Below are 19,399 nucleotides of genomic sequence, written 5' to 3' on the forward strand. Positions count from 1 at the left end.
CCTGCGCGTCTCCCGGCCCTGCCGCTGTTAATGCCTCCAAGTAAGCGCCTTTGACGCGGACGTGGCCGTACAAGCCTGTTCTCCACCGCCCTCCCAACTGTGAATAATTTAAGTCAACTTTAAACGTGCAGAGCTTGACTGTCCGTGTTTACGGGTCTGTACAGTCCGCTTGTTAAGTGAAGATGCTGTGAGATTCGCGTAGCTTCTACATGTGCTTGTCCTGAGTATCAGTCCTAGGTGTGTACACATAGTAACGCCAAGATACTGCGACTGCACAGTTTCTGTTCTAAGCAATGTATAAATATGATACTTTGTATCGGGGAAACCTAATTTCTGTGTTCTTACCTGTGTGTCATCTAAGTACTTTTTTGTAGAATTTTTTTTTTTTTAAGATGTGTGACTCTTAGCATGGTTGCCTTTCCCCACGGACTCTATCTGGATTTACAGACAGACCTAAATTGCCTGATAACTACACCCAAGACACCTGGCAGAAGCTTCATGAGGCAGTGAAAGCCATACAGAGTAGCACCTCCATCAGATACAACCTGGAAGAGCTGTACCAGGTAAGGCTCCATCTACGGCGGGTGGTAGGGCTTGGTAGAACTCTCACTGAGCTGTAAAGCAGTTTCTCAGACAGGGAGACCCTCGAGAGGTGAGGAGGCCAGCATCCTGTCTTCCACTTTCCTGATTGCTTTTTATAGTTGTCTAAACAGCGTGATTATCCACATCCAGTGAAGTGTGACGCAGACATGGATTTCTTGGTCCTCCGTATTGTTTCGGAGCCAACAGTGCAGAAATAGTAGAAATCCAAATGCCTGCCTCCAGCAAGAGCAGTAGGAGTCCTCAGAGTCGGCAGGTGTTTCCAGGTTTTGGTGGTTGTGGGATTTTTATTTTCAGGCTTAAGCTGCCTGGGAAGTACTTAAAGTTAACCCGTTATGGAAGAGGAGTGTTTCTAAGAGCCACATGACTCTTGTCATGTGCGAACGGGTTTTGTCATATTTAATTTAAAATAGTGATGTTCCTTGTCTAACAAGAAAAAATGGTCAAAAGTTTATTCGGGACATTCCAGTTACAAGCAGGTTGGTTTTTCTGATATCTTGTTTTTAAAGGACCACATTCTCTAACCAGTCTAATGTTGTCTACATTTTCGGTAACACTATGATAGCACAGTTTCTTTTCTTCCTTCTTTTTCGGTTTTACTAGGTAGAATTATCCCAGTTTGACTGCACACAAACATGTTGCGTGTAAATACACATACACAGTATACTGCACGTGTTTTTTTAGCTCACATGTATGTACTGATCATTGTTTCTAAGAACAGATTAGAGCTTTAGATTTTTAAACTTACATAGCTGTATGACAGCGCAATTTCTATTACGAGACTTGAGGTTAAACTTTATATTCTGTTTACATGAGTGGTTACATTGTAAAATTCTGGAAACCACAGATAAATGCAAAGAAGAAAATTAAAGTCACCGATACTCCCACCACTGCCAAAGACTGCTACTGACGCTTGATGGCCGTATGTCCCTTCTTTGTCTTACGTTTGTGTGAGTTCGTTGCATTTTTTAAGTAGCTGTATTAAAGTGTGATTTGCATAGGATTTGTACTTCAGCAAGTCTTAGCAGATGTATACAATTGTGTAACCACCACCGCGGTCAAGATGCAGTGTCTCCACCACCCCGTGAAGTTGCCTGCGGCCCCTCTGCATTCATTCGTCCCCTCTCTCCCCGTGCGTGGCAGTTGCTGACCGGCCCTGTGTGTTTGGCTGTTTCCAGGACCTTGTCTGAGTGGAGCTGTGTGCTTTGCAGTCTTCCATACCTGGCTTCTTCCACTTGGGAAGTGCCTATGAGATTGGTGGTGCCTTGTGGCAGGGACTCGTTTCTCTGTTGTTGAGTACTCTGCATTGTCCTGAGTTAATGGATGTCTGGGCTTCTAGCTTGGAGTTGTTCTGAATAAAGCTGCTGAGAACAGTGAAGGATAAGTCTTGTGTGTGGAAAACCCTCATACCTCTTGGGTAGATACCTAGAAGTAGGTTCTCAGGGTCATATGGAAAGTGTGTATTTAACTTTGAAGACATGTCCTAACTGTTTTGAAAGGGCTCCGTCCACCTTTTTTTTTTTTTAATTGAAGTATAGTCAGTTACAATGTGTCAGTTCCACCTTTTTTTAAAATTGAAATATAAGTGATTAACAATGTTAATTTCCAGTGTACAGCAAAGTGATTGTTACACATATATATATATTCTTTTTCATATTCTTTTTCTTCAGGTTATTACAAGGTATAGAATATAGTTCCCTGTGCTGTACAGAATGACCTTGTTGTTTATCTGTTTTGTATAGAGTAGTTTGTATCTGCTAATCCCAAACTCCCAGTTTATCCCTGCCCCCTTTCCCCTCTGGCAACCAGTTTGTTTTCTGTGTCTGAGGGCTTCACCATTTGCATCTCTGCCAGCAGTCTGTGAGCGTTCCAGCTGTTTTGAGTCCTTGCCAACATTTGGGATTGTCGGTCTTTTCAGTTTTTGTTATTCTGGTACGTGTGTGGTGGAGTTGCGCTGTGGGCTTCGTCTGCGTTTCCCCTGATGACTTTCAGCATCTTTTCTTATGCTCGTTGCCATTGCAAATACCTTCTTCAGTGAAGTCTGTGTTCACATCTTTTGCTCGTCTTTTAGGATGGTGTTTACTTTCTTATTTCCAAGTGTTTGAGTTTATTATATGTTCTGGGTACAAGTCTTGTATCAGATACTTGCCTTGCAGGTATTCTCTCCCAGTTTGCAGCTGGTCTCTTGATTCTCTTAACTGTGGCTTTCAGAGAGCAGAAGTTTTAAATTGTGATGATTTCTTCGTATCAGTTTGGTACTTTACAGATTGTGCTTTTAGTATCTTTTTGGAAGTCTTTGCCTGATCTGAGGTGTGAAGATTTTCCCTTGTATTTCCTTCTGGACAGTTCAGGGTTTCAGCTTTTACATTTAGGTCTATTGAGGTGAATTTTTGTGTGTGTTGTGAGGTATGAATCGAAGTTGTGTTTTCCCCGTGAATGCCCAGTTGGCCCAGTGCATTTGTTGAGGAGTCTTTCTCCACTGAATTGCCTTTGCTCCTCCATTTCAAGTCACTCCCATGTGCCTGTGGGTGTGAAGTCTCACAGGCTGGAGCTCTTGCCGCCAGCTTTACCCCTTTTCACAGTTGTTTTGGCTATTGTAGGTCCTTTGTATTTCCGTATGAATTTTAGAATCTGTTTGCCAGTTTCTACGCAAGAAGGCACACTAGGATTTTGGTTGGGATCTTGTCAAATTGCAGGTGAGCGCAGGGACAAGCGGGGCCCAGCTGACGGCACGGGGCGCAGCCCGCTGTTTCTGCAGGCCATCCTCCGCTCCCCCACCTGTTTTCTAGTCCCAGGGCATAGGTCTTGCACATCTTTCTTAGATTTCTCTCTGCGGCATTCCGCGTTTTGATGGCATTATAAATGGTGTGTGGATTTGAGTTTCTGGTTCTTGATGGTATACGAGTGATTTTTAGATACTGGTCTTGCAAAGTGTACTTGTTTCTAGTAGCTTTTTATAGATCCCGTTGGATTTTCTGTGCAGACAGTCACGTTGCCTGTGAGCAGAGGTAACGTGACTCTCACTTTCTAGTCTGTGGGCCTTTTGTTACTTTTCTTGCCTGTTGCGCTGTTCAGATCCTCCAGTGTGATGGTTGGTAGAAGAGGCAAAAGCACACATCCTTCTTTTGTTCCTGATCTTAGGAGAAAGCTTGCAGTCTTTAGTCGTGAAGTGTGATACTAGCTACAGATGTTTCAGAATCACCCATGATTGTGCTGAGGAAGTTCCTCTCTGTTCCCAGGTTACCGAGAGTTTTATCAGAAGTACGTGTTGGATTCCGACAGAGTCTTCTGCAGCTGTTGCGGTGGCCATGTGACTTGGTTTTAAGTTTGTAAACGACATTGATTGATTTTTTTTTAAATGTTAGACCAGTCTTTGACTCTGGCATAAATCATACTGGGTCACGATGCATTATCTTTTTAATGTATTATTGGATTTAATTTGCTAGTGTTTGTTAATTTTTGCATCTATGATCACAAAAGATACTTGTGTATTCATGTAATGTCTGTGTCTCATTTTGGTATCAGAGTGATGCTGGTCTCAGAAACATTCCCTCCTTTTCATTTTCTGGAAGACTTTGTGTAGAATTGGTATTATTTCTTCCTTAAGTGTTTGAGAAAATTCCCCAGTGAAGGCTGCTTGGCTTTCTTGGTGGAAAGATGCTCAACTACAGAGTTCATCAGCAGATGCAGAGTTACTCAGTTTATGCCTGTCTTTGAGTTCTCTCTGATCAGTGACTGCAGCGTCTGATCTGCATGAATACCGTCTGGTGTGATTTTCACTGCGTGCGTCGTTTTCCTCTCTGGGTGTTCAGTGTGAGTCCCTTTTGCATCTTCCCTGTCTCTGCTTGACTTTTTGCAGTGTGCGGAGCACAGTTGTGATAGCTCCTTCTCGCCAGCTCTGATGTCTCTGTCAGTTTCAAGTGGCTTTTGGCTGATTGGTTTTCTCCCCATTAGCAGCTGTCTCCTGCTTTGGTATCTGGCAGTCACTGCCAGGCACTGACTTTGACGTGTGTGGTGGATGCTTCTGTGTTCTTGTTGGTATTCTTGAGCTTTGTTTTGGACTTGGTTAAATTTCTTTGAAACAGTTTGATTTTTCAGAGTCTTGCCTTTAAGGTTTTGTCAAGGGCTGATTGCCCCCAGGACTGAGGTACAACCTTTCTGAACTCTCTACCCAGGGCCCTGCCGTTTTCTCTTCTGGCTGAGGGGAGTGTGTGAGCACCAGACACTGTGTTCTCCAGGCTTTGGGGGGGTTCTTTGCCTGGCCTTGGCAGCTTCTGCACATGTACGTGCCGGTCAGTGCTCTGCAGAATGCGTGGAGGGGATCATTGAGCTCACCTTGCACGTCTCCAGGCTCCTCTCTGGCTGCATCTCTCCTCTCCAGGCCTTCATCTTGCAGATTCGAGCCTCAGCTCAGCGCACCTGCTCTGCAGCCTGGACCCCGGATGTGGGAAGCCAGGGTGCTCAGTGCTGGTCTGTCTCCCGTCTCCCAAGGTCACTGCCTCTCAGAGCCCCACGTGTGGTGCTTTGGAAAGTGTTGCTTCATCTATTATTTTAGGCAGAAGAGTCAGTCCAGTTCCTTTACTTCATCTTGGCCAGAAGCAAGAGTCCCAGGGAAAGCCTGAACTCCCACAGGCCCTGAGCGTAACAGAATGCTGCATCTCACAGCCAGGGCCTGTTAGTCCTCTTTTCCTGGGGGTCTGACTGTCTGGTGTCATTGCCTGTCATCTTTCATAGCAGAGTCACTGCTGGACCTTCTAGCAGCGGTGCACTTCCTGACGGCCACCGTCGATACTGTCGTGAGCAGTGTTTCCCCGGGGGTCCGTGGGTGCCCGTGTGAGTGTCTGGAGACCCCGAGGGCCAGGGATGCCTACCCCACAATGGCAGTACACGTTCCAGGGGTCATCTCAGGAGGGCCCGAGTGTGGGGTCAGTGTGTGTACTTTTGGAGAGCGTGTGCACAGGCAGGCTTCTGGCCACTCGGCAGTGTCAGCAAGTCAGAGGACGTCTTTATGGAGTGAGCCGCTCAGATCTCATGGAAGCGAACCAGACAGAGATAGCAGCTGGTGTCACGGTGACATGACTGACCACACGCTTTGTCCTGGTCTCTGAGGAAGTGGACTGCACTTGACCTGGTGTTTCACAATAAAGCCTGAGCTTTAGCTGAGGTGGTGCAGTGTGTGCTTTGCCAAGAACCTCATGTAGAAGTAATAGTTCTCACCAAAGCTTGGAAGGTGTGTTTGCTTCTGAGGAAGCTTTCAGGATTGTCTGAGGGCATCGGTCTCCCCAGAGCAGGATCTCGCATCTCCGTGTCAGGGGTCCAGGCCTTAGCAGGCCTCCCTATCGGAGGCAGTATTGGAGTGTTCCTGCCCAGGCTGCCTGTTCATGTGTTTGTTTTTGTTTGGTAAGAAGGGAAGTTCAAAGCAGGGTGATGAAAGAGTCTTGACAGACACACACGCGTCCCACCCAGAGTCACTCTCCTCCGGTAATTGGGGGAGGAGGAGATTTTGAACGCACAGGTCTTTTCTGGTTTTGAGAACCTGAGTTCAGATCAGAAATCTCCACTCACTGAAGAAAGTGTCTCTTGTGTGTCTTACGTTTGTATATTTTAGTTCTGCTTGTTCGCTTAATGAGACAACGGAAAACCAAAGGCTGCATGTTTGAGAAGGGCTCCAGGGGCGGGCTAGGTGTTGATCTCAAGCTAGTTTTGATGCACAGAAGCAAACCTGTCACAGAGAACTCGCACTGGGGAAAAGCCATGCTGCTTGCTTTGAGTCACGGAGGAAACGTCTCCAGGAAGTCGTCCTGCCTGGTGAGAACTGAGTGAAGGAGACTGGGGTAGAGTCAGGCACTGACGTATTAATGGGATGGACAAAGTTGATTAGAGAAAGCGGAATAGTGGAAAAGTTGATTAGAATAGACACACCTATGGACCAATTTGAGAAAGTAAACTGATCGAGAGTGAATTCAATACACAAGTTATTCAAAAACAGAACATTCAGACTCAGATACGTTAGGCCTAATAGAAAGGGTTTTTATGCTTGAGCAGCTCTCGTCATTCGGTGAGCGCAGTGGTTCCTGGTAGGGACTTGCTTCCAGCATGGGGGGCAGGGTGGGGGTCAGAGGTGGCCAGAATGCCGTGGGCTGTCCGTGCCTGCCGAGTTTTCCTAGGAACCCTCCATCTCACGCTTGGTCCCCTCACTCAGACCTGAGTCCTCGTTTTTCTTTTATGTTGCTCTTTACTCATTTCTCATGGGGGGGAGTCTGGGGGGCGGGGCGAGCCTGGGGGCAGCTTCTCCCCGTGTGGTGAGCGTGTCCCATTTAAGCAGGCCTGCCTCTGCGCAGGGTCCACTTTCACGGCTGTTTATTGCTGAACAGGGGCCCCCGGCTGCTGGAGGCCCCCGCCCAGCCCGACTCCAGGTCTGTCAGAAGGACGAAGCTGAGGGAGTGCACTTTGCCTTGTGCCCCAGCCGGGCTCTGTCTCTGTAATAGTCCCCGGGAACTGCGGGGAGGGGTGTTTTTTATTTTTCCCCTTTGTTTACATACACGACTCCTAGGACTTGTCTGCCTTTTTCTTCCCGACTTCTCACTCTGAGATGTTTCACTCCTCCTCCTCCTCTCTAATACCAGCTGTGGCCTTAAGGACCGCTACCCGGACGGGCCTCTCCCAGACCTGTTGGGCCCACACCGTGTGGCTGCTGGTGTTTGCCCACAGCTCCTTTCTGGTCCTGTCTGGGTCCCCGCCTGCAGGACGTGTGCCCGGTGAGGGTGGATGCTGCCCAACACAGATACGTGGGCGCGGTGCCCTGCAAGCGTGCTGATTAGAGACCTGCGTGGTGGGAGGGCGGCCCAGACACGGAGGACGGCATCCTTACCCTAACGCGAGTAGGGCCTGGGGCTGCTCCTCTCCAGTGCCTGGACTAGTCAGGCTGCTTTCACTGCGATGACTCAGCCAAGCCACCCAACACAGGAGGGGGGCACTCCCCTCTCCCAGAGGAGGGGCTCCCACTGCTCCCCACCAGGACAGAACGGCCTGCCACTCCCTGCCATGCCAGCAGAGAGCGGCCGCCCTGCCTCCAGAGGTGACCAGGTGCCTGTAACACGAGACAACAGCAGTGACTCAGCAGGACACACGCCCACAGCAAGCCTGGTTCCCTGGCTCTGCCTGGCTGCTTTAAGAGGTCCCCAGATTCTCCACTTGAAAAACAAATCTCACTGGGCTTCATGTAAATAGTAAGCGTGTGCCAAGTAGGGCGTATAGGAGAAAGGGCTGGTAACTGAGTTCAGTGGTGACCGGTCACAGCTGGAGGAGCTCATTCTCGTGACGCTGACGCCCGGTTCAGGAGTCAGAGTGTTCAGAGCGGGCCTGGCGGGGTGCTGTTCTGTGAGGGACACCTGCTCCAGGCCTATCTTGGTGTCTACCAAAGAAAATGTATTTTCTTCCTGTACTGAAAACTTACTTCGTAATAATTAAGTTTGTAATGATTACTGGAGCAGAAGCCTCTGTGGTGAAGTTATCTTGGGTTTTTTTGTGTTTTTTTTTTTTTGAGGAAAAAACACAGTGGATCTTTGAATTATACAAAGAGTTTGAGAAAAGAATCGAAGGATATAAAACAAAATGTTAATAGGAATCCCATATTCTGTAGTCAGACAGATGTAGAGGGAAGGTATTTTTATTTTTTAAGTTACTATTTCATGTTCTCTTTAAAATTTTTTTTTTTTACTTTTGAGGGGAGGTAATTAGGTTTATTTATTTATTTTTAGAGGAAGTACTGGGGATTGAACCCAGGTCCTCGTGCGTGCTAATAAGGACGTGCTCTGCCACTTGAACTGTATACCCTCCCCCACTTCCGTGTTCTCTTTTGAATTTTATAAATACGCCTGTGTTTTATATGGTAGTAATTGCTATATTTCTTCACAGTGGTTGCTTTTTTACTATCTTTATAAAAATTTAAGTTGCCCTTTTATCACCAGGCAGTGTAGTATTTGAGCTGAGATTCTAAAGTGTCTTCATTCTATATATAACCCATACTTTTAAAAATAGTTTAAAAATAGGCAATAGAAAAACCACGTTTCTGTTTATAGTGTTTCCTACTTGCACTGAATAAGATTCTGGTTTTGTGCTTGAGATTTGAAAGAAAATTTTATTAGAATTGGTAAGAATGTACAAACATTTCTTTAATGTGGATACAATTTATGAAAACTATTTCCTCCTCACAACCTTGTTTCTTAGTTTTTGGTGAACTTGCCTGTGCGCCTGGCTCTCGCGGCGTTGCACCTTCAGCTCGGTTTAGACGGAGTCATCACGCTCGTAAGAGTGAAAGACTCTGGAATGCCCGGTGTTCTCCCCCGTTGGCAGGTGGATGCCGAGGCTCTGGAGCAGGGACCTCCTGCCCTGGGGTCACGCTGTCGTCAGCAGGGCACACTCCCACCCGCTCCCCCTGCCCCGCAGGCTCGGGAGTCGTGTCCTCAGGCACTGGCGTGCCGGGGTGGAGACTGGCACCCGGATAACGTGGAGGGTCGTGAGACACCCACGCCGGGGCCACGTGGGTCCTGCTGTCGGACCTGTGTGCAGTGGGAGCCCAGTATGGACCGTTTTTACCAAACCACGTGGATTCCAGCATTCCACCAGTGACTGCCCTAAACTTAACATAGTCATTTATTTGTAGGTTACAAGTGTGGGGGTTGTCTTTCTGTAAAGAATATAGCGATTTATCCAAGTAGATTTTTAAAGAACTGATTTGTTATAGTGAATAATTCATTTATTCCTTTTTGTTTCAGGCTGTTGAAAATCTTTGTTCTCACAAAGTTTCGCCAACACTCTACCAGCAGCTGCGCCAGGTCTGTGAAGCTCACGTCCAAGCACAAATTCTTCAGTTTCGAGAATATCCTTTTTTGGCTTGTGAGGTTCCTATTCATCACCTCAATCTTTTCAAACTGAACATCAGTAGAATAAAGAGCTACTGAGTATTTTTAATACTAAAATGACAGCTTTTAACATTCCTTTTTATTTATTACAGGATTGTATCATACGACCCAATGTAACAGATCTTTTAAGTGGAATTTTTACCATTTAAATTACTTTGCTGATTTGATTAAAATGAAAATGTCAATTTATTGGGTCTGGTTTGAAGAATTTAGGAAAAGTTTTGAAAAATAACTAGAAGTTTGAGTTCTGCTATTCTTTATTCTTTTTTTTTTTTTAAATCCTCATTAGTCTTCTATGAGGTGTAACCGCTTCCCACAAACTCGGAGCGAAAGGGACAGGGAGGCTGCAGGAGGCGAGGGGAGGGTGGGGCAGGCGGGTTGGCGACAGGCTGGCGAGGAGACGGCGACAGAAGCAGCCTTGCTCCTGGTCCTCCAGTGCTGTGGTCACTGAGCGGAGCAAAGGAAACTGGAGGAGGGAAGGGGTGAAAACTGTGTAAGTAAACTGGCTGATGTTTCCCAAGTTTTCCTTAGCAGCTCCGCACAGACTCACTAGATAGTGTTTTGTTTTTGAAGAAGATTAACACGTGCTGGCAGGATCACTGCAGACAGATGGTGAGCTGGCTGACCCTCACGTCTAGTCTCCTGAGCGCTCCCTCGCGGGTCTTCCCCAGCCTCTGGCTTAGCTGGACAGGAAGGAGAGCCAGTAATTAATGCAGCTGTGGTTTTTTGTTTAATCAAAGCATGCCCTCAGCCGCTGTCCCTCCCCTGCCCGAAGAAGGTGGGCAGGTCGTGAGCTGAGGGGGCGGGCTGCTCTGCTGGGTGGGACGCTGCCCCAGCTCCGACGTGGCTGGATGGCAGAGTGGTGAACGGGGGGGAAGGTGAACTCTGCCCTCCTGGAGTGGGCCAGCTGCTAGCCTGGCCTTCACACCGACCTGACGGCAGCTCATGGTCCCCGCAGTTCTGGTGGGTCCCTGAAGTCCTCCGTGTCTCGGTCTGTGCCTGAGCTCTGGGGCTTCACTGCACTAAGTCTTAGACAGAAGTCTTAGACTTGTGGGTGTACTGACTCTGGTGTTTCGTACGTGAGCTTTCAGGGGGACCTGGCGGGTGAGTATGTGAGTGATGGGAAAGATGGTGTCCATAGCTTTCCTGAGGAGGTCGGACTCTTGCTTCCTAAATGAGGGGAGGAGGAGGCAGCGAGGGGGCCTGTTCCGGGCCAGGCAGCAGGTGGAGTGGAGACACAGGTGGACGTCTGTTGGGAAGGTTCTGTTTACATGTGTGAACAAACCCCCACGGCCAAGCGCGGGGTGTCCCAAGAGCACAGTTGTGGGGTCACGTTGGCGTGCAGGGCGCGGCTGGGGAGCCTGCACAGGAGGGTCAGTGGGGACACGGTACCTCACGCTCACAGGACAAGAACTAGTGCTTGAAAAATTCAGCCTAGAGCACCTCCCCGGTCTAGAGAGACTCACCATGTTGGGCAGGAGGTGACCGAATTTCCAAGGTGTCTGAGGGTAAGCTGCTGTAAGACCTTACCGTCAGGTTTTTTGGATAAAAGAGATGAAAATTAAACACCAAGGGGAGCAGTTGAATTTAGGGGAAAGAATCGGTCACGAGGGTCTTGGTGGTCAACGTCTTCTCATTGAGAAGCGGTCGCGTTAGATCTGAGACAGCCGGTGTGGTTAGAGTTCAGGAGGCCTCGCCTTGGCTGCTCTGTTGGTGAGACCCGTGAATGAGCCGGCTTCCTCTCTGCCCTCCAGATCATGATCAGAAGCATTTTCCTGTTTCTGGATCGCACTTACGTACTTCAGAATTCCATGCTTCCCTCCATCTGGTGAGTGTCCCGGTCCTGGAGCCGCAGTGGCTGAGCCCACGCGTCTCTGCTGATTAGCGTGGTGACATGCACGTGGCCAAGCGTGGCCTCTGTGTGGGCAGAGTCCCTGGTGCCCAGGGGGGGTCTCAGCCTGGTGTCCGTGTCACTGGTGAGGGTAGGGGGCGGAGTGGCAGGCAGCACACAGGACGGGCAAGTTCTAGCACCTTCTCCAGCTGGCTCTGAGTGTCATGGAGGGACCAGCCCAGAAGTGTCTCGCAAAGCCCCGTTTTTGTAAGCTCCATCCACCTCTTCTGCGAGGGAAAGGCTCCTTCCCTGCTCTGGTGAGGTCAGCAGGATGCAGGGCCTGGCCTCCATCTGCTGGTCATGCGGTGCCTTTCAGGGATGACACGAGTTGGGGACCCCTTGCCACTGACGCCCTGACCTCTGCCGATGACACCCTTCTGTCTCCGCGTCGGCCTTTGGGCAGCCCTGCCCGCTCTGACCAGGGCTGGTTCTCCATCTCATCCCCAGTCCCCCTGGTCTCTGTCCCTCTGGATGTTGCGCTGTGTTCAGGGGCATCTGCCCTCGCACCATCTCTGAACCCAGTTCTTTAAAAGGCACTTCCCTGTCCAGCTCCTCCCTGTGGTTCTCTCCCACCCCAGAAGGCAGGGTTTCTCCTTTCACCACAGGAAGCTGCTCTCGCCTCTGTTCCCCATCACCCCACGCCTGTGCCGCTCTGGCCTCTCCTTATGGACACGCCCCTTCACACCACATTCCCTTTGTGCCCTTCCCTCTGACTCCTGCATGGCCTGTCTGGACCCTCACCCGTCTGCAGAAAGGAGGGTCGTTGCCCGGAGAAGCAGGAAGGGTGGTAAATTGAGGCCATTGATGCCCACATCACAGGGCATCTGCTCCCAGGGCTCTTGAGCCGAGCCTGCTGGCGCCTGCCAGTCGACGTGCTGAACCCCAAAGGCAGCTCTGCGCGGGAAGACTGGGTGGGGAAACCAGGCGGAGCTGACCGCGTGCTGTGCCCAGGTGTCGGTTGCCGGCCTGAACTCTAGTTTATGAATGTAGTTTATGGCGTGACCATGTCGTGGCAGCTACAGACCTTGCTTGTGGCGCAGACACCCCATGCCAGTGCGGAGCTGCAGGCACGAGTCATGGAGAAGGGGCTTGAGGACCACACAGGGAGGGGTGAGGAGGGGCGGTCTCGCCTGAGCTTGAGTCCACGGGAGGGGCTTGGATCTGAGACAGATATGGAGGGGCGGGTGTCTGCGGGGGCCCGAGGGGAAGCTGAGGGCACATCCCGATGGCTGGTGGAGGGAGCTGCCCTTTCAGAGGAAGGTTACGGCGACAGCACAGCGGTGGACAAGGGGGTGTCCCACCCCTTCTGCTGCGCGCACCTGCCTGGCCTCATGTTGAGCCACGTGATCCCCTTTCACAGCTGACGACAGGCTCGCAGAGCTTGGGTTCCTTGCCCAAGTCTCAGCCAGCAAGGGGCGGGCAGGGTTCAAACCCAGGTGGTTGACCGCTGGGCTCCCTGCCCGTCTGTGGAGGATGTGGAGGCTGGGGCCCAGGAAAGGCCCTTTGTGATGGTGGGCGGCGCAGGACGACGGGTTCTCCGCACAGACGGCTCCCTGACTCCGCCTCGCCGCCGTCCGAGCCGCGCCCACCTCCACCGCCACCTCTGCCCCCTGAGCTGCCCATTCAGGGGCCTGGCTGGGCCCAGGTATCTGAGTTCTCTCCTCCTCCCCAGTGGTCGGCCCCTCCGGGACCTTCGACGCGCCTGCACAGCAGAGCCCCGTACTTGTCTCGTAGTTTTGTGGACGGTAACTGACAGCAGAGCTTCCTCCTCAGTTCCTTGGGCACGAGCTGAGCGAGCGTGGGGGACTGTGAGTGCTGCTTCCTAGCTCCACCCTCCAGGGGCCGGGCGGAGGGCAGCCCGTGGCACCTCTGACCCCTGACCCCTGACCGTGCCCCCGGGAAGGGCAGCAGGGACTCTCTGATCCCAGCAGGGTTTGCGAGATGGGTGTCCTCTTCACGGGCGCACCGGACCCCGGGGGGGCCTCCGTGCTCCTCCTGGGACTGTCGCCTGACCCGCCAGGAAGCAGACAGTCTTGCTGAGGAGACGCACGCCAGCCATGCCAGGCTGTCGGAAATTAAAATAAAAAGCAGAGAACGAACACTTCATGTCTGGTCTAGAGAGTTAGCGAGTCAGTGGTTTGGGGACACGGCTCACTGTGCAGCTGGAGCCTCACCTAAAACTTCTGAAAGCGAACTGAGATGGAGCCTTGTTTTTTACTGTTCATACAGGGATATGGGGTTAGAACTGTTCAGAAACCACATTATCAGTGATAAAATGGTTCAGACTAAAACAATCGATGGAATCCTGCTGCTGATTGGACGGGAGCGCAGCGGGGAGGCCGCGGACCGGAGCCTGCTGCGGAGTCTGCTGAGCATGCTCTCCGACCTGCAGGTGAGCCAAGGCCCGCTTCCAGGCGAAGTCGGTCCCCGCCCGCTACTCACATCAAAGTTTTAAGTGCAAAACATGAATCATAAAAACGTCTGTTGAAGATAACGGGAGTTTCTGTGACCCCTAGAAAGGGCTAACGGTGCACCTGGAGCCAGAAGGGCAAGCGCCCTTGGGGGACACGGCAGGCCAGTGTCACGGGCAGGAAAAGAATTTACCAAAAACAAACGGAAGTTTAAGAAACAAAGGAAAGGTTGAATAGACAGGCTGCTGCAGGCAACCGCGGGCCACACGGACAAGGGGTGCCCGTGGGAGCGGGGTGAGCATGCAGGGCCTTTCATGGGGGAGGGGCTGTGCACATAGAGGGGTTGGGGCCTGGGTGTGTGGCAGGGTGGTGGGACTCAGGACTCCGGTGAGGAGGAGACATGGGCTGAGACAAGTCGGCCTGAGCTTCGGTGAGGTGAGGGTAGCATCCCCCAGGCTGTGAGTTCTGCCAGGCAAATACCCGCCAGGAAAGGGTGCACTTCATCTCCGAGGAGGAGCAGGTGGCCGCCTGTGGGCTGGAAGTCTGGGGTCGTGGGGCCCCAGCTGGCACTGCAGTCCTTACGGTCACATCCTCATGCTCCACAGAAAAGGGCCGAGGGCCTGGAACACTCCGGGGCGGCGGAGCGGCCAGCTGGCTGGGAGCCCCCAGCCAGGGGTCAGCCAAGGCCCCGTGGAGCAGGGGCGGCCCCGGCAGCTCATCAGCGCATGTGGATCACACAGCGCACTCCCTGGGAACCGGGGCCCCTCAGCACGCAGGGCTGTGAGGAGCCTCCTCGCTGTGACTGGTTGGTAACTTGCTTGTTTTTTAGGTGTATAAAGATTCATTTGAAGTGAAGTTTTTGGAAGAAACTAATTGTTTATATGCTGCAGAAGGCCAAAGATTAATGCAAGAAAGAGAGGTGAGACGTGGCAGTGTTTCCCAGTTGCCTTATTTCACTTTGGGAGACGTGCATCTAAGTATAATTTCTGACTGTTTGTCTTTTCGCACAGGAAGACATTTTACTGAAAACCACAACTAGTTTTAAATCCCCAGGAGTAACTTCTTTCTTATTATGTCAAGAATTTAATTTTTTTTCCCAACTTAGAAGCTCTTCTGTTGCCCACTGCCCAGTAAAACAGCCAGTGAGACAGCTCACGAAATGGGTGAAAGAGCTCAGGTGAAGCAAGAGGGCAGAAGAGAGCTCCTAGATGTGGAGCATAAACCCAGCATGTTAAAGGTTTCCATCTGTGTGAGGCGTTGAAAGAATTACCCAAAAAGCCATGCAAAAAACCACACGACAGTAGTAAGAACCCAGAAAACCCAATAGCCAGTTTCTCGGGCATCAGAGCCCAATCTTGAAGGAAGCCATTGGGGCCGTCGCCCTTTCACATCAGAGGCCCTGGGTCAGAACCTCAGAGACCCCTGTCCTGGGGCCTATGCTGTGCTGTCGGCTGACAGCAGAGACACCATTTGCCTGGAAACTCAGAGCACATTTGAGCTTGGCAGCCACTCTGCCTGGTGGCCTCACATGGACACTCTGTTGATTTGCTTTGCTGACCTCCCGCACTCGGGCCGGAGTGCCCGGAGCTGTGCCCACCTGTCCCCGGCCTCAGTGACTGAGGAGCCCTGCTGCAAATGGGCGCAGCAGTGCAGCACTGCCTCGGCCCTAATTCTGGGGTTAATTGTAGTCGCCAGGACTGACTGTAAAGAATCTTCCTGCTGTGTGTCCTCCCCACTTCCCACTTTGCCCCTCCACCCCCGTAAATCTGTGTCAATATTTGGCTTTGAACATATGTTCTGTTTTTTTTTTTTTAATAATAAGGAAAAGAATATTTCAGCTCCACGGGTGACATCAAGAATGTTTTTTGTTACTGATGTGTTTCAATGTTTTGTTTGGAAGGTTCCGGAATATCTTAACCATGTAAGTAAACGTTTGGAGGAGGAAGGAGACCGAGTGATCACGTATTTAGACCACAGCACACAGTGAGTACTGCTGCCTGACTTGGAGAACCTTCTCCTGGCCGGTCCTGGGACCGGCGGGCCCGTAGACTGAGCCACTGCCGTCTGAACGTGTGTGTGCTCCTCACACGGTCTGCTTGTCCCTTGTGGTTGTTTAGCACTAGTAGGTCACGCTGACTAAGTGTCCTGTCGTGAGTTATTGACCAATGGGAATGATTCAGGCTGAGATACTTAGCATCGCAGACAGTTTATAATTTGTTACAAATTTATAGAGATTTATGTTAATTGGGTCTCATTGAATGTCAGCCTTTTTTTTTTTTTTTTAACGGAGCCACTGGGAATTGAACCCAGGACCTCGTGCATGCTAAGCGTGCACTCTGCCACTGAGCTACACCCTCCCCACCTGGAATTTTTTTAATGCAAACTTTTGTTAGACATCTGATATAGCTGTGATTTTTATTTACCCTAAGTCACATTATTTTCTCTTTTCACATAATTTTTTGTTCTCTAAACCTGAGGCTGTTGAGTAGGAAAAAGTAAAAGGGAAAGTTCTGTGGACGCTTGCATCAGGCACATGACACGTTCATTCGTGAAGACGAGAGCAGAAACACAGGAGGCAGAAGAGGGCTGCTTTTAAGAGAGAAACTGTGAAAACGTGCAGAACTTGGTGACTCCCAGATGGGGAGGGGCAGGCGTGACAGCGGAGAGCCTGGGAAGCAGAGGGTCACGGAATGGAGGCGAGGCTGCCTTCAGACATGCCATGTGTGCGCTGCCTGCAGGGACCCGGGCTGCAGAGCCGTGCGAGGACAGGGCTGCTCCGGGTGCCCCTGGGAGGGGACTTTGCGGGGTGTCTGGTAGGCACTCTGCTCTGGCCCGTGGGCGGTGGTGGGCCCAGTGGCGCCTCTGTGTTCACACGCGCGCTCTTGGGTGCACTCCTCGGTTTGTGCTGCGTTGTAAACCCCTCCCCTGGTCCTATGCGTGTTGCTTAGAAGTGTGTGTGAGTCAAGCAGACGAGACACAGGAGAAGGTGATTCTCCTGTGAGCTCAGTGCTGTGATGAGCACTGGCCGAGGCGGCTGTGGTACCTGGTGGCTCAGTTATCACAGAATGGAAAATGCGCCTGGGTTAAGTGGGCTGCCCCCTAGGGCTGGGCTCCCACTGCCCCTTCGGGCCCCGGAGCCCAGCATCCCACCTGCCTTGCGTCAGCAGCGCGGGTGGTGTTGGGTCGTGCGCTCCAGGGCCTCCCAGGCTGCAGGGTCTGCTGTCTGCTGCACTCCGGCCTGCTGCCAAGCCCCGTGGTGCCCTGTGGAGCCCCGTGGCGCCCCGTGGCCGGCCATCCACAGGCCCTGCCCAGGGATGGGCTCTGTGTTGCCCTGGGATGGCCTTTGGGCGCTGGGGTCCTGAGAGGCCCACTCTCCTGTCAGTCAGAGTCACTCAGTGCTGAGGTGGGAATGCTCGAACCACAGATCAGTGAGTTGTCATGTGGTTTGTGGCATTGGCTCTGGACCTGGATGCTGCGAACAGTGAATTCCCCAGGACTGCCCCAAGCTCTGCACCTCTGAGTCCCAGGAGCTCGTCTTCCTGCCCCTTGAGGCACGCCCGGGCTGTGGTGGAGACTCTGCAAGCCACCAGGGATGACAGGCGCAGTGGAGTATTTTCAGGTTCCTGCGGACCAGAGCCCAGACCAGAACCACGGAGAAGCGGTGATTCTCTGAGCACAGGGACAGCGCCTGGGCCCTTAGTTACCGGTAAACTCAAACCAGAGCCACACACAGGTCCACCGACACCCGCTGGGATGGCCAGAACCAGAAGGCAGGCCCAGAGAGCACCGGAGAGGCCACGGAGAAACGAGCCCTCGTGTGTTTCTGGCAGGGGTGTGATATGGGGCCACTGCTTGGGGAGCAAGTTGTGGTTCCTCAGAGTGTCAGCATAGAGTTGCCCCATGTTTCTCCAGCGTCTGGTCCCCTGCTGCGTGTGTGGAGGGGCCACACAACCTGTGTGCACAGAGCAGCCTCACTCACGCCATCAGAGTGAACACATGTCCATGGTCGGCTGGTGAAGGGCATGCCCGGGACAGTCCTCGGCGGGAGAGGATGGAGCGTGCACAAAAGGGGGACCTCTGGGAACTCGGTGCAGGGAGAGAGGCTGGCACGGTGTCTAGCGGCGCACAGTCCCTCAGAAAAGGGGCGGCTGGGACGGTTCTGGGTGATGCGAGTCCGGGAGAGCAGATCGCAACGGGACGTGTGCAGCTCTGAACAGATGGCAGGCCGTCCAGCTGCATGCATCGCATCGGCGGCCTTTGCAGTGAGCTATGTCTCAGTGAAGATGCCAAGAGGAGAAGCTGCCCTTCCTGCCGACACTTGTCTGCTGGCCTACTCGCTGCCTGTGTCTGGGCCGCTCACACCTCTGCAGACCCCGTTTCCTCGTCGGTGCAACAGAGCTTGGTGCATCTGCTCTGCCTCTCTGGGGATCTGAGAGGGTGACGTCAGGTGGTCCTGCGAAAAGTTTCTTGTAGTGAACCCAGGAGGCGTGGTGTGTCCCCGTGTGCATGCAGTCACACACGCTGAATGTCCACACTTTCAGACGATCTGTATTGTGTGACACTCACGCATCTTCCACCATAAGTGGGGTTTTAATGAGTGATCGCAGGAAGGAGTGGAGCAGAGAGATGGCTGCAGTGGCAGGAGGGCTGTGCAACCTGGGGCGGGGGCGGGCTCCTGCACAAAGCTGGGGCCGCCTTCGTCCAGGGAGCAGCGGGCAGGGTGTGCCTGCCTGCCTGCCGCCGTCCCCTCCCCTGGGCCTGCTGGTTGTTTCTGGAAGGACTTCAGAGTCTGCGTCAGTGACTGTGATGACTGTCCACGTGCAGAGTGCTGGGGCCCCGGGGTGTCTGCATGGATGGCTGTCCGCCTTCCACAGTCGACACCGTCCCTTCCCTTCCATAGGAAACCGCTGATTGCCTGTGTGGAGAAACAGCTGCTGGGGGAGCACCTAACGGCCATCCTGCAGAAAGGTAGGCCCCCAGCCCGGCCCCTTGCACTGGCCGCCCACCTGCGGTTCACTGAGCAGGCTGGGATGCTCAGTTGTGGACAGCGCCAGGGCGCTTGTGGTGCCAACGGGAGGGCCACTCGAGAACTGTGACGTTAGCCCTGAGGGGAAACTGCTTGAGAGAAACAGCAAAAGGCGTGGGGTTAATGCTAAAATCATGTGAAAATCCAGGCTGAGACCCTCGAGCAGACAGCTGGCAGCCGTGCTCATACGGTCCCCGTCCTGCCCCGCGGTGTCCTGCACGAGCGCAAATGCACGGGTCACCCTTGGGGGCCTTGCAGGTGTGGACGTGTGGGGGGATGGGCTGTGGGGTCTCCACGCCCTTCGTGCCACTCAGCGTCAGGCAGACGGCCGGCTGTGGGGTCTGACTGAGTTGGAGGACAGGCCTGTGTCCTGATGCCCGGGCAGCCGGCACACCGAGGAGCACAGGCTGGGGTGCTGCCCGTGCGGCCCAGTGGTCTGCTCCCGGGGTCACAGGGCCAGGCAGTGAGGCTGCCTGTCGTGGCTGTGCTGCCGTAGTCGCTGTGACACCTTTACCCCCACCTTCCCTGCGGCGGGCGCTGGCTCGCC

General features: G+C 52.4%; 1 protein-coding gene across 2 annotated transcripts in view; it reads left to right on the top strand.

Annotated features, from left to right (window-relative positions):
• CUL4A (cullin 4A) overlaps positions 1-19,399 on the top strand; it is a 36,039-nt gene that overhangs the window by 783 nt on the left and 15,857 nt on the right. The window contains exons 1-9 of one of the 2 annotated variants that reach the window (XM_072976594.1): positions 22-237; positions 448-563; positions 9,378-9,481; positions 10,067-10,136; positions 11,279-11,352; positions 13,645-13,807; positions 14,656-14,745; positions 15,727-15,809; positions 18,727-18,794. In XM_072976594.1, the coding sequence (XP_072832695.1) occupies positions 10,134-10,136; positions 11,279-11,352; positions 13,645-13,807; positions 14,656-14,745; positions 15,727-15,809; positions 18,727-18,794 (481 nt within the window). In that variant the 5' untranslated portion in view covers positions 22-237; positions 448-563; positions 9,378-9,481; positions 10,067-10,133. Of the gene's footprint in view, positions 1-21; positions 238-447; positions 564-9,377; positions 9,482-10,066; positions 10,137-11,278; positions 11,353-13,644; positions 13,808-14,655; positions 14,746-15,726; positions 15,810-18,726; positions 18,795-19,399 lie in introns of those variants that run through there. The other variant, XM_072976593.1, reaches the window with a different exon arrangement.

The sequence above is a fragment of the Vicugna pacos genome, chromosome 14, assembly GCF_048564905.1.
Source record: "Vicugna pacos chromosome 14, VicPac4, whole genome shotgun sequence".
Lineage (NCBI taxonomy): Eukaryota > Metazoa > Chordata > Mammalia > Artiodactyla > Camelidae > Vicugna > Vicugna pacos.